General features: G+C 46.5%; 1 protein-coding gene across 1 annotated transcript in view; it reads left to right on the top strand.

Moving 5' to 3' along the window:
- Positions 1-1,024: 1,024 nt before the first annotated feature.
- The window catches only part of aspa (aspartoacylase), a 33,686-nt gene continuing 19,372 nt past the window's right edge, over positions 1,025-15,338 (top strand). The window contains exon 1 of the mRNA XM_078224768.1: positions 1,025-1,472. Coding sequence (XP_078080894.1) covers positions 1,246-1,472 — 227 coding nt within the window. The 5' untranslated portion in view covers positions 1,025-1,245. The remainder of the gene's footprint in view (positions 1,473-15,338) is intronic.

Raw genomic sequence — 15,338 nt, 5'->3', positions numbered from 1 at the left:
CCCGAGGAAATAGTCTTTGAACGTTCACTCGATCTATCCCCTTCATCATTTTATAAACCTCTATTAAGTCTCCCCTCAATCTCCTCCGCTCCAGAGAGAACAGCCCCAGCTCCCTCAACCTTTCCTCATAAGACCGACACTCCAAACCAGGCAGCATCCTGGTAAATCTCCTCTGCACTCTTTCCAGCGCTTCCACATCCTTCTTATAGTGAGGTGACCAGAACTGCACGCAATATTCCAAATGCGGTCTCACCAAGGTCCTGTACAGTTGCAGCATAACCCCACGGCTCTTAAATTCCAACCCCCTGTTAATAAAAGCTAACACACTATATGCCTTCTTCACAGCTCTATCCACTTGAGTGGCAACCTTTAGAGATCTGTGGATATGGACCCCAAGATCTCTCTGTTCCTCCACAGTCTTCATTCTCCCCGTGTCTGTGTGGGTTTCCTCCGGGTGCTCTGGTTTCCTCCCACAGTCCAAAGCTGTGCGGGTTAGGTTGATTGCCATGCTAAATTGGCACTTAATGTTAGGGGGTATGTCGGGTTAATAAGTAGGATTATGGAGATAGGACCTGAGCGGGATTGTGGTGAGGTGCAGACACAGATGGGCTGAATGGCCTCTTTCTGCATTGTAAGGATTCTATAAATTCCCCAAACTGCTTTGGCAGAATGTGAATGTATGTCTCTGGGTGACCAGACCAGTATCAATAACCCATGCTGAATTGCCCCTTAGTGTCAGGGGGACTAGTTAGGGTAAATGCATGGGGTTGTGGGGATAGGGTCTGGGTGGGATTGTGGTCGGTGTAGACTCGATGGGCCGAATGGCCTCCTTTTGCACTGTCGGATTCTATAAGCACTTGGGGTGCACCCCATTTAATTCAGTATCTGGAAGCAACATTAACAGTGCACTTTGTCTCACACTTACTCCAAAGGTTTCAGCCTCAACCTATCCATATTCATTACCAGGGCGTGTCAGGAAACGCCCAGAAGTTTAATAAGGTGGCTCCAACAGTCCAGCCCGCTTGACAGGCAGCCTTCCTGGTTGTGAGCTGACAGTAACACACTCCCAAACTGGTTATTTCAGCTGGAGTGAGATGCGCTGGATCTTGGGCAAGTCGGTGCTCACCACAACCATCCAAGTTTCCCTTCGCTGCAAAGTTGTGTGTTTTTAATGAGAGGGTGTTGGCATTGCCGGAGCTGATTCCTCCTCCCCCCTAGCCCAGCCCAGGCACTTTGACAGCAGTTATGGCTTCAGCTGGGGCTGCCATCCGCAGGATCGCCGTGTTCGGCGGCACCCACGGCAACGAGCTGTCGGGGGTATTTTTAGTCCGGCACTGGCTGAAGGACAGATCGGAGATCCAGCGCCCCACGTTGGAGGTTCAGCCCTTCCTGAGCAACCCGGCCGCCGTGCAGCGCTGCGCCCGCTATGTGGACTGTGATTTGAACCGAGCCTTCACAGCAGAGAATCTCAGGTAAATCTCCCTGGCCCTGACCCAGAGGGGGAGGGAGGGAGGGAGGAAAGGTGGGCTTACAGAGTGGGTTTGCAAAGTGCTGGGGCTATACTGAGTGAGTGGCAGACAGTAACTTTATCAAGGGCTCCATATGGTACTGTCAGTGAGCAGGCTAGGAGCCAGTTGTTTATAGCCCCTTATATGACATGATATGGCTGTCAAGATATCATCTGTTAGGTTGCAAGATACGCCCCAGGGCATACCTCACAGTGAATGGGTGAATCCCGTATTTGATTTGATTTATTATTGTCACATGTATTAGCATATAGTGAAAAGTATTGTTTCTTGCGTGCTATGCAGACAAAGCATACCGTTCACAGAGAAGGAAAGGGGAGAGTGCAGAATGTAATGTTACAGTCATTGCTAGGGTGTAGAGAAAGACCAACTTAATGCAAGGTAGGTCCATTCAAAAGTCTGACAGCAGCAGGGAAGAAGCTGTTCTTGAGTCGGTTGGTACGTGACCTCAGACTTTTGTATCTTTTTCTGGAGGGATTGGTGGGGGTGTGTAATGCAGAATGTGTGGCAGTGATTTTGAACCAACTTGTTCCTTTTATGGGTATCTAGTTACTGGAAAACAGCCTTGCAGGGGGTCAGTGCTTTTTGGCTGCTGTTGGCTTTGATTTATTATTGTCACATGTACTGGGATACAGTGAAAAGTATTGTTTTTTGCATGCTATACAGACAAAGCATACCGTTCATAGAGTACATAGGGGAGAAGGAAAGGAGAGGGTGCAGAGTGTAGTGTTCGATATTGATTTAGAAGCATAGAATGAGACTAAAAGATAGAATTAGAAGGTATGCCAGGCACAGCTTGTAAGAGGTCACCACGCTGCGACGTCTTGAGATAGGCTGTAGAGAAAGATCAACTTGATGGGCAGGATTTTTCAGCCACACTCACCCCAAAGCCAGAAAATCCCGCCCGAGGTCAATGGACCTTTCCATGGTCCACCTCTCACTCCGATTCCTGTGGCAGGCGGAATGGGAAAGTCCGCCCCAATATATGATAGGTCCCTTCAAAGGTCTGACAGCAGCAGGGAAGAAGCTGTTCTTGAGTCGGTTGAAACGTGATCTCAGACTTTTGTATCTTTTTCCCGACGGAAGAAGGTGGGAGAATGTCCGGGGTGCGTGGGGTCCTTGGTTATGCCGGCTGCTTTTCCGAGGCAGTGGCATGTGTAGAGAGAGTCAATGGATGGGAGGCTGGTTTGAGTGATGGACTGGGCTTCGTTCACAACCCTTTGTAGTTTCTTGCGGTCTTGGGCAGAGCAGGAGCCGTAACAAGCTGTGATACATTCGGAAAAAATGCTTTCTTTGGTGCATCTGTAAAAATTGGTGAGAGTCGTAGCGGAAATGCTGAATTTACTTAGTTTGCTGAGAAAGCAGAGGCATTGGTGGGCTTTCTTAATTATAGCATCAGGTTTATAGTATGTAGGTTTAAGGGGAGAGGGGAGAGATACAAAAGGGTCCAGAGGGGCAACTTTTTCACAGAGAGTGGTGAGTGTCTGGAACAAGCTGCCAGAGGCAGTAGTAGAGGCGGATACAATTTTGTCTTTTAAAAAAGGGTCGGCACGGTAGCACAGTAGTAGAGGCGGATACAATTTTGTCTTTTAAAAAAGGGCGGCACGGTAGCACAGTGGTTAGCACTGCTGCTTCACAGCTCCAGGGTTCCGGGTTTGATTCCCGGCTCGGGTCACTGTCTGTGTGGAGTTTGCACATTCTCCTCGTGTCTGCGTGGGTTTCCTCCGGGTGCTCCGGTTTCCTCCCACAGTCCAAAGATGTGCGGGTTAGGTTGATTGGCCAGGTTAGAAATTGCCCCTGAGAGTCCTGGGATGTGTAGGTTAGAGGGATTAGCGGGTAAATATGTGGGGGTATGGCCTGGGTGGGATTGTGGTCGGTGCAGACTCGATGGGCCGAATGGCCTCCTTCTGCACTGTAGGGTTTCTATGATTCTATGTTTCTTCTATGAAAAAGCATTTTGACAATTACATGGGTAAGATAGGTATAGAGGGATATGGGCCAAATGCGGGCAATTGGGACTAGCTTAGGGGTTGGAAAAAAAAGGGCGGCATGGACAAGTTGGGTTGAAGGGCCTGTTTCCATGCTGTAAACCTCTATGAATCTATCAGCGTGGAGGGACCAGGACAGGTTGTCGGTGATGTTGACACCTAAAAACTTGAAACTTTATGAATTCCTGGTTAGAAGAAATGAGCAGAATATTACTTTTTAAAACTACTTCCTGGGATGTGGGTGTCACTGGATGGACCAGCATTTATTGTCCATCCCTAATTACCCTTGAGGGGACATTTAAGAGTTAACCACATAGTTAACTGGACAGCTGGGTAGTGGTGCAGAGCGATGCCAACAGTGTGGATTCAATTCCCGTACCGGCTGAGGTTATTCATGAAGGCCCTGCCTTCTCAACCTTGCCCCTCGCCCGAGGTGTGGTGACCCTCGGGTTAAATCACCACCAGCCAGCTCTGCCCTCAAAGGGGAGAACAGCTGATAGGCATCTGGGACTATGGCGACTTTACCTTTACCGTACATTGTTGTGTCAACCACATGTAGACCAGACCAGGTAAGGGTAGCAGATTTCCTTGTCTAAAGGACATTAGTGAGCCAGATGGGTTTTTACGACAATCAACAATGTTTTATGGCTTTCATTAGACTTTTAATTTCCGTTTTCTCTTTTTTTTTTGATTTAATTCGAATTTCACTTTGAGCATTACCCTGGGTTTCAGAATTACTTACTAGCCCAGTGACAATATCACTGTGCCATTACCTCCCCGTGACTGGCTCATTCCCTCTTGCATATTTATTTTTGACTCTTTGAAGTTTGGCATGGAAAACGTGATCAAGTGGGCGGCACGGTGGCACAGTGGTTGGCACTGCTGCCTCACGGCGCCAGAGACCCGGGTTCGATTCCCGGCTTGGGTCACTGTCTGTGTGGAGTTTGCACATTCTCCGCCTGTCTGCATGGGTTTCCTCCGGGTGCTCCGGTTTCCTCCCACAGTCTGAAAGATGTGCTGGTTAGGTGCATTGACCTGAACAGGCACCGGAGTGTGGCGACCAGGGGATTTTCACAGTAACTTCATTGCAGTGTGAATGTAAGCCTACTTGTGATTCTAATAAATAAACTTTAAAGTCATGCTAGGCTTTCTGCACAGTTTCTGTACCCCCATCTAAAAGTGTCTGATGAAGATGGACTTGCTCCCATTGATTAGTGAGAATGCAGTATAAGGATTTGGAAAATTCTTTACACCGACAGTATTTTAGAATGTGGATAATCTGTCACAAGCTGTAATTAAAGCAGTGTGAATAAATCCTTTTGAAAGGGATTAGAATAGTTGCTTGAAAAGTGTGAATATCGATAGAGTCATAGAGGTTTACAGCATGGAAGCAGCCCTTTGGCCCAACTCGCCCAGTTTTTACCACTAAGCTAGTCCCAATTGCCCGCATTTGGCCCATATCCCTCTATACCCATCTTACCAATGTAACTGTCTAAATGTTTTTTAAAAGACAAAATTGTACCCGCCTCTACTACTACCTCTGGCAGCTTGTTCCAGACACTCACCACCCTCTGTGTGAAACATTTGCCCCCTTTGGACCCCTTTGTATCTCTCCCGTTAAAATAGGGATAGGGAAAGTAGTAGGATCAGATGAGGGTAGTTTACATGATGAAAGACACTGACAGACTATGGAGTCTACAGTACTGTACGTAGATAATTTTCAACTACAGTGAATAATCCAGCAGGCAGCATCTGCTTTTTGGCTGCTTTTTAAAAAACCTGTCTGATTTTCGGTTCTCTAAAATCAATGAGTTGTATACAGAGTGGATTCTACTGCAGTTTAACTCCACCTGGTTAAAGCTGAAAATGACCCAGTTTGTTTGGGGAGGCACGGTGGCACAGTGTTAGCACTGCTACCTCACAGCACCAGAGACCCGGGTTCAATTCCAGCCTCGAGTGACTGACTGTGTGGAGTTTGCATGTTCTCCCCAGGTCTGTGTGTGTTTCCTCCAAGTGCTCCTGTTTCCTCCCACACTTCAAAGACGTGCAGGTTAAGTGGATTGGCCATGCTAAATTGCCCCTTAGTCAGCGGGAGTGGCAGGGTAAATATGTGGGGTTACGGGGATAGGGCCTGGGTGGATTGTTGTCGGTGTGGGCTCGGTGGTCCGAATGGCCTCCTTCTGCACTGTAGGGATTCCAGATTCTATGATTCTTGCATATGGGTGTACTTATGTAAATTGGGCAATTGGCAAGGGAAGACTGGCTGGAGATTCTAGAATTCCCAGGATAAGGAGTTTAAACTGAGATGGTTGGAAATGTCTTCCCTCGGAGAGTTTAGACTATAGAATTCTCTACCCCAGAGAACTGTGAATGGGCAATAGTTGTGTATATTCAAGGCTGAGATCACTCGACCTTTGGGCTCGAAGGGAATCAAGGGATATGGCGGATCGGGCAGGCAAGTATAACTGAGGTTGAAGATCAGCCAGGGATCATATTAAATGGAGAGACAGACCGCATGGCCTGCTTCTTATGTTCTTAGAGAGTTTTTTTTGCTCATGTCTGTCTACAAGCCATCAACAATTGTCACATAATCTCTGCCGGTTTTACTGAGTGATAATTCACCACTACCATTACAGTCAGAGAATAGTTAGGATTCTGCAAGGTAAGAATGCCACTGAATATGAGGGAGATAAAATTGTTAATTATTAAACTTCCTAACTCAGCTTTGACATACACCCTACGTCCTAGAGGATAAAGGGCCGAGGTGATTACTAAATGAAAGGTGTAAATCTCTTTAGCTGTTGAAGGAAAGTATTTGATTTGATTTATTGTTGTCACATGTGTTAGTATAGTGAAAAGTATTGTTTCTTGCATGCTATACAGACAAGGCATACCGTACGTAGAGAAGGAAAGGAGAGAGTGCAGAATATAGTGTTACAATCATAGCTAGACTGTAGAGAAAGATCAACTTAATACAAGGTAGGTCCATTCAAAAGCCTGATGGCAGCAGGGAAGAAACCGTTCTTCAGTCGGTCGGTACGTGACCTCAGACTTTTGTATCTTTTTCCAGACGGAAGAAGGTGGAAGAGAGAATGTCCGGCGTGTGTTGGGTTCTTGATTATGCTGGCTGCTTTTCCAAGGCAGCAGGAAGTGTAGATAGAGTCAATGGATGAGAGGCTGGTTTGCGTGATGGACTGGGCTTCATTCACGAGCCTTTGTAGTTTATTGCGGTCTTGAGCAGAGCAGGAGCCATACCAAGCTGCGATACAACCAGAGAGAATGCTTTCTATGGTGCATCTGTAAATGTTGGTGAGCGTCATAGCAGACATGCCAAATTTCCTTAGTCTTCTGAGAAAGTAGAGGCGTTGGCTATCTACATGAAGGAATCACTGGACATTCAGGTTCAAGTTTCCGGGTAACTATAAACCAAATAACTGAACACCATCAGGTAAAATAAAGGGAATAATTCCACGCACCATTAACTTAATTCAAAGCACCAAATATGGAAGTAGAAGGAGAAAATCCCATCTTTGATTACTTTGTAGTTGCTACAATTAAGAGGAGACAGTGGGAATCTCTGATATGTTTTGTTTGGACTATCAGACAATTTAGATAATAGTAAAGATTTCTAACCGTATTAACAGACACAAAACAAAGGATGGAACATGGGCCTGGATAGGAAGCAAGTCTTTAAAATGCTCATGCCTCACAGAGCCAGAGACCTGGGTTCGATTCCCGGCTTGGGTCACTGTCTGTATGGAATTTGCACGTTCTCCCCGTGTCTGCGTGGGTTTCCTCCGGGTGCTCCAGTTTCCTCCCATGTTCCGAAAGATGTGCTGGTTAGGTGCATTGGCAATGCTAAATTCTCCCTCAATGTACGCCTCCCCCTCTTGCCCTCTCCTCCTTCCCTAACCTCCCTCTCTCCCCATCCCCGTGTCCTCACTTCCTCCCCAGCCCTCCCTACTTACCCCCTCCCCCCTTCCTTATTCCCTTCTCCTCTTCTTCTCCCCTCGCCCCTCCCTTCTCCTCATCGCCCTCTCCAGCCTTCCCCTTCAGCGGCTTTCCCCTCCTCCTTCGTCATCCCTCCCTCCCCCTTCACCAGTCCTCCCCTTCACCCCCACCCTCTACCCCTCACCAGCCCACCCCCTCTCCTTCACTCCCCCTCCACTTGCATTTCAGGGAATTATGACTCGCTGCCCAAAAAGTTGAAGTCAACACTGAAAGAAATAGGGAGAGCTGTAAGATGGACTGCTGACTTGCCGTCACCCATTTCATACTAACTTGGAAAGCGAAAATTATTTTCTTCCTGTATTTTAAAACATCAGATGTGTTGTTGCTGTGATCTGGTTTCAGTTACCTCTGCTCACTGCTGACAAGTTGTACATAGCGCAAAACCGCCCCTAACCTGGTGAGATTAGCAAGCTCAATCAGCCAGGTAAGGAGGCCTGAGGAGGGAAATGAATCGTCAATGGCACTCTCCTGACATTGAGTTCAAGGTCCATGTTGCAGCAGGGAGGTAGGTTGTCTTCCACTTGGTTGTGTTGCAAGTTGCTTAGTTGATGCAGACATAGAAAGACATTCCATGTCTCAGTTTTATTATCCTTTGTCTTGATGAACACAAATGCCCCACCAAAAAAAGAGAGAAATGAACATAAAACCAGAGGGCAAATTGTACAAAATCACCTGCAGGGTGTTACCTGGAGCCAGCCCATAACAGAAAATCGTGAATCCACGGCTTGCGATTGTTCAGCCATTCAAATAATTGCATTAATTATCAGTGTAAAGATTACAAGGCATCTCAAAATTTACCCTGATATTTCTTTACCCTACATTGGAATTTAGCATTTCTACCACAAGGCAACTTGGAACTCTGAAGCGGGGCTTATAGACTAGATGCAATGGTTGACCACCACAAAGCTCTTTTATATTCTAACCATTTATTTTTTTCCTTCTCTCTTGTTCTGGGGTACAATTGCAGCCACCAGTACTTCGCCTGAGTTGCCAGCTTTGAGAGCTCAGACAATATCTGTTGGGGGGAACATAGTGTCATGAGTCACTAGAATCAGGTCCAATTCTATTTACACTGTGTTCTCAAATGGCCTCTGGTTAGCAGTTAGGAACAGGAATGTACACTCCCTGGTCTTTGGCTCCAAAGGCCTCCTGTTATGATTTTGATTTGATTTATTATTGTCACATGTATTAGTGTACAGTGAAAGATATTGTTTCTTGTGCTATACAGACAAAGCATACCATTCATAGAGAAGGAAAGGAGAGAGTACAGAATGTAGTGTTACAGTCATAGCTAGGGTGTCGCGAAAGATCAACTTAGTGCGAGATAGGTCCATTCAAAAGTCTGATGGCAGCAGGGAAGAAGCTGTTCTTGAGTCGGTTGGTACGTGACCTCTGACTTTTATATCTTTTTCCCGATGGAAGAAGGTGGAAGAGAGAATGTCCGGGGTGCGCGGGGTCCTTAATTATGCTGGCTGCTTCTCCAAGGCAGCGGGAAGTATAGACAGAGTCAATGGATGGAAGGCTGGATTGCGTGATGGACTGGGCTTAATTCACAACCCTTTGTAGTTTCTTGCAGTCTTGGGCAGAGCAGGAACCATACCAAGCTGTGATACAACCATAAAGAATGCTTTTTATGGTGCATCTGTAAAAGTTGGTGAGAGTTGTAGTGGACATGCCAAATTTCCTTAGTCTTCCGTGAAATTAGAGGCATTGGTGGGCTTTCTTAACTATAGTGCCGTCATGGGGTGGGGGGAGGGGGGATTATCGTCGTCACACCAGTTCACCAGGTTCTCTATCTCTTTCCTGTACTCTGTGTCGTCATTGTTTGAGATCCGAACCACGCTGAGATTAGCTATCTAACACACACACTTCATACACCTCACATGCAAACACACACTTGAATGTGGGACCTTCTTGCACTGTCCTCACCAGGCAGTAAAATCACTAACTGAGGCATCCACTGTGTGTTTTTCCAACACTCGTATTCCATAATCTTTGAGAAGATGCAGAATGGGATGATATCTGAGAGAGACATTAATAGGCCGAATTCTCTGATTTGAGACTAAGTGCGATGACGAGCAGCTCCGGTGGTGCCTGCCCCGCTGACCAGATCCCGCACCGGATTCTGTGCCTGGAAGCCCATGAATTAATTATACACAAGTGAGTTCCCCTCCCACTCTCCTCGCGGCTGATTCATCCAGCCGCCTACAGCTGGGGGAGGGTTCGACCCGGTCACACAGGAGAGTCCGTGGGTCCAGCAGCTTGGTGCTGTCCATGAAGACCGGCCCACCATGGAGACGAAGAAAGAAATCCGGCAGAGTGGTTCACAGCGCATCAGGAGTGGGTAGTGCAGCGCAATGGCAGAAACTCTGGCAGACTGGTGCTCACCACAATCGGGTTTGACACTGGCGTGATTTCCCGCTGGTGTGACACAACATTGAAAGACCTGACGGGCGGGCAACTATTATAATGATCTTTCATAAGATGCAAATGAATTTAAATGGAATGTGCCAATGGGAAGAGTGACCTGCCATTAACCTGCCATCCCTAATTGCCCTCAAAAAGAGCCAGAACTGAGTACCTTGTGGGGCGTTTTGATAGTGCTATTGGGGAGGGTTAAGCTTTGCTTTATTTATTAGTGTCACGAGTAGGCTTACATTAACACTGCAATGAAGCTACTGTGAAAATGCCCTAATCGCTACACTCTGGTGCCTGTTCAGGTACATGGGCAACACGGTGGCACAGTGGTTAGCACTGCTGCCTCACAGAACCATGGACCCGGGTTCGATTCCCGGCTTGGGTCACTGTCTATGTGAAGTTTGCATATTCTCCCTCAGTGTACCCGAACTGGTGCCGGAGTGTGGCAGCTAGGGGATTTTCACAGTAACTTCATTGCAGTATTGATGTAAGACTACTTGTAACTAATAAATAAACTTTAACTTTAATTTTAACTGAGAGAGAATTTAGCCAATCCATCTAACCAGCATGTCTTTCAGACTGAGAGGAAACTGGAGCACCCGGAGGAAACCCACACAGACATGGAGAGAACATGCAGACTCTGCACAGACAACTCACACCTCTTTAAGCTGTGATTATCCCTCTTTCCACTCGCACTGTCTGTACCTGTAAAGACTTGATTACCTGTAAAGACTCGCATTCCAACTATTATCTTGCAATTGTGTCTTTGCCTGTTACACCGTGTTTGTGAAACCTACCTCTCCACTCATCCAATGAAGGAGCAGTGCCCCGAAAGCTCGTGATTCCAAATAAACCTCTTGGACTTGAACCTGGTGTTGTGAGACTTCTTACTTTGTAACTCTTAATCAATTCCTTGGAATAAGCGGGGAAGTTGTAGAAAAAGCTTGGTTTGCCTGACCAAACTCATTGCTTTCTCGATGAGACTGAGTGTTCTTTGTGGAAATAGTGACACAAGCTAAATACAGCGCCTTGGACCACAACAGAATCACCATCACCGAGCAGCTCACTGGATTTTAAACACGGCTGTTTCATATTAGCTTACCTAGGGTTATGAGCATGGATCTCACCCATGCCTCACAAGGAGGTGTAACTGATCAGGCAGAGCAAGAAGGAACAGCAACTGACTCTAAAGCTTAAGTCACGGCAAAACGCATTTACTCACAATATAAATCAAATTTGCTGTTTCACTATCATTATATTTCATGATTTCATTGGCAGTCTTGTTTAAAGCATCAGTATTTATATAACCTATGAATATTTTAATTTCTAAATCTTGAATACAATATTGATTCTGTGTGTGAGAGAGACAGACTGAATAATGAATGACAGTGATATAGGGTTATGGTTTTTACACATGATCATTGTCCATACTTGAGTTCAATAAGGACATTATGGGTGTTACCAGATTAGCTATGAAATGGGCCTACTCCTTTGATAATCTGCCTAATTTGTTTCTATCTCTTGCCAATTATCACTATGGGATTTGAATAAGACACCCAATCTTTAGTGTATACCATTTAGATCTCCCCATATATCTGAAGAGCCAGTGGGGTGGCGCAGTGGTTAGCACTGCTGCCTCACAGCGTCAGGGGCCCGGGTTCAATTTCGGCCTCTGATGACTGTCTATGTGGAGTTTGCACGTTCTCCTCGTGTCTGTGTGGGTTTCCTCCGGGTGCTCCGGTTTCCTCCCACGGTCCAGGTTGATTGGCCATGCTAAATTGCCCCTTAGCGCCAGAGAGATTAGCAGGGTAAATACGTGGGGCTACAGGGATAAGACCTGGGGTGGGATTGTTGTCAGTGCAGGCTTGATGGGCCGAATGGTCTCTTTCTGCACTGTCGGGATTCTATGATAACTCCCAGCTACTCTGGAGCAGGGCAGTCAGGACAATTTTTTGTTCACTTGTGGGATGTCAACATCATTGGCAAGCCCAGTATTTATTGCTCGTCCCTAATTGCCCTCAAGAAGAGCCAGAACTGAGTTCCTTGTGGGGAGAAATATCAGACAGGAATACCAAGATGTGCGGAATAATTGGAAAGATGATAGCACTAGACTAGGGAATAATAGAATAGGGTCAAAGTAAAGGAGAAAACGATGAAGTCTAAATCAGGGTTGATGTGCATGTGTATGAATGCGCAGAGTGTGGTTAATGAGATTGGCGCGTTACAGACACAGATGAAAATATGATGATGTGGCTATAATATAGACCTGGCAGGACTGGGTATTAAATATTCCAGGATACAAAATGTTCGGGAAAGATAGGAAAGGAAGAAAATGGGGAGGGGGTGCGGTATTGATTAAGGAGAATGTTGCAGTGCTGCAGAGAGAAGACATCGCAGAGGATCGAGGACAGAGTCTATTCCACTAGAGTGAAGAAACACAGTGCAATTGCATTGCTTGGTGTAGTCTATAGGCCACCTACCAGTGGAAAGGAGTGTAGAGCAACACAATGTGGAGGAAATTGCAGAGAGATGCAAGAACTATAGAGCAGTTATACTGGCGGACTTCCAAATGTGGATCGAGGCAGTGGTGTAAAGGGCAGAGAGGGGCAATAATTCTTCGAGTGTGTTGAGGAAAACTTTTGTACAGAAGTATCTTTCCAGTCCAACAAGAAGAAAAACATTACTGGACCTGCTTGGGAATGAGGTGGTCCAAGTGAATGTAATATCAGTAGGATAACATTTAGGGGACATTAACGTTGGATCATAAGGTTTAGGTTGGCTATGGTAAAGGACAAAGAACAATCTAGAATAAGAACAATTTGTTGGAATGTGTTGGAAATCTTGAATAGCATCAAGATAGATAAGTCGCCGGGACCGGATGGGATGTACCCCAGATTACTGTGGGAGGCGAGGGAAGAGATTGCAGAGCCTCTGGCGATGATCTTTGCGTCGTCGATGGAGACGGGAGAGGTTCCGGAGGATTGGAGGACTGCGGATGTGGTTCCTATATTCAAGAAAGGGAATAGGGATAGCCCAGGAAATTACCGACCGGTGAGTCTAACCTCAGTGGTTGGTAAGTTGATGGAGAAGACTCTGAAGGACATTATGAACATTTAGAGAAATTTAGTATGCTCAAAAGTAGTCAGCACGGCTTTGTCAAAGGCAAATCGTGCCTTATGAGCCTGGTGGAGTTCTTTGAAAATGTGACTAAACACATTGACGAAGGAAAAGCAGTAGATGTGGTTTACATGGACTTCAGCAAGGCGTTCAATAAGGTCCCCCATGCAAGACTTCTCGAGAAAGTGAGAGGGCATGGGATTCAATGGGCTGTTGCCTTGTGGATCCAGAACTGGCTTGCCTGCAGAAGGCAGAGAATGGTTGTAGATGGGTCTTTTTCTGAATGGAGGTCGGTCACCAGTGGAGTGCCCCAGGGTTCTGGGACCCTTGCTGTTTGTCATTTTCATAAATGACCTGGATGAGGAAGTGGAGGGATGGGTTGGTAAGTTTGCCGACGACACGAAGGCTGGTGGTGTTGTGGATAGTTTGGAGGGATGTCAGAAGCTGCAGGGTGACATAGATAGGATGCAAGACTGGGCGGAGAAGTGGCAGATGGACTTCAACCCGGATAAATGTGTAGTGGTCCATTTTGGCAGGTCAAATGGGATGAAGGAGTATAATATCAAGGGTAAGACTCTTAGCAGTGTAGAGGATTAGAAGGACCTTGGGGTCCAGGTCCATAGGACTCTTAAACCGGCCTCGCAGGTAGAGGAGGTGGTTAAGAAGGCATATGGTGTGCTGGCCTTCATCAATCGAGGGATTGAATTTAGGAGTCGGGAGATAATGATGCAGCTTTATAAGACCCTCGTCAGACCCCACTTGGAGCACTGTGCTCAGTTCTGGTCGACTCATTACAGGAGGGATGTGGAAATTATAGAAAAAGTGCAGAGAAGATTTACAAGGATGTTGCCTGGATTGGTTGGCATGCCTTATAAGGATAGGTTGAGGGAGTTCGGTCTTTTCTCCTTGGAGAGACGAAGGATGAGAGGTGACCTGATAGAGGTGTACAAGATGTTGAGAGGTATAGATCGGGTGGATTCTCGGAGGCTTTTTCCCAGGGCTGAAATGGCTGCTACGAGAGGACACAGTTTTAAGGTGCTGGGGAGTAGGTATAGAGGAGATGTCGGGGTAAGTTTTTCACTCCGAGGGTGGTGGGTGAGTGGAATCGGCTGCCGTCAGTGGTGGTGGATGCAAACTCGATAGGGTCTTTTAAGAGACTTCTGGATGAGTACATGGGACTTAATAGGATTGAGGGTTATAGGTAAGTCTATATATAAGCCTAGGTAGGTAGGGACATGACCAGCGCAACTTGTGGGCTGAAGGGCCTGTTTGTGCTGTATTTTTTCTATGTTCTATGTTCTAACTGAGGAAAAACCAACTTCAGTGGAGTAAGAATGGATCTGGGCCAACTAAACTGGACTCAAAGGTTGACAGGAGAAGCAGTAGCTAAATAATAGGCTGCCTTCAAAGATGTACATAGTTCAGGCATATCAAAGTATATTTCCTTAAAGGGGAAAGGTAAGGTGATCAAAGCCAGGGCTCCCTAGATGACAAAAGAGATAAAGGTGAAGTAGAGAAGTGTGCTTATGGCAGAAATCAGGTGGATAATACAATGGGGAACCAGGTTGAACATAGAAGGCTCAGAGGAAAAGTGGAAAAACAAATGAGCAAAGACCGAGGCCGGAATTTTCTGACCCATCCCATGGCAGAGGCAAATCGCCGTTGGCTGCCGACAGGATTTTCCTGTCCTGCTGAAGTCAATGGTCATTCACGTTACTCGCCGGTCAAGTCCACCAGCAAACCTGCCACAGGGGATTGCCTTCAGCAGGACCAGAAGATTTCGCCAGTGGGAAGGGCTGGAGATTCCTGCCCGGAGTATGAGAAGAGGCTGTCAGCTAACATAAAAGGGAAACCCAAAATCTTCTATTGGCAATGAATAGTCAAAGGGTGGTAAAAGGAGAGTAGGGCTGATTAGGATTTGCACATGGGGACAGAGGGTATAGCTGAGGTATTAAATGAATAGGGCGGAATGGTGGAACAGTGCTGCCTCAGCTCCAGGGACCCGGGTTCAATACCGGCCTTGGGTGACTGTCTGAGTGGAGTCTGCATGGGTTTCCTCCCACAGTCCAAAGATGTGCAGGTTAGGCGGATTGGCCATGCTAAATTGCTCCTTAGTGTCCCCAGATGTGTAGATGGATTAGCCATGGTAAACGTGTGGGTTACAGTGATAGGGCAGGAGAGAGGGCCTGGGTGATATTCTTTCGATGCAGTCTCAATGGGCGGAATGGCCTCTTCTACACTGTAGTGAAATTGTGATACTTTGCGTCTGTCTTTACCA

This window comes from Mustelus asterias, chromosome 12 (genome assembly GCF_964213995.1).
Source record: "Mustelus asterias chromosome 12, sMusAst1.hap1.1, whole genome shotgun sequence".
Lineage (NCBI taxonomy): Eukaryota > Metazoa > Chordata > Chondrichthyes > Carcharhiniformes > Triakidae > Mustelus > Mustelus asterias.
Note: the sequence above shows the minus strand (reverse complement) of the source record. Positions and strands in the feature narration are given on the sequence as shown.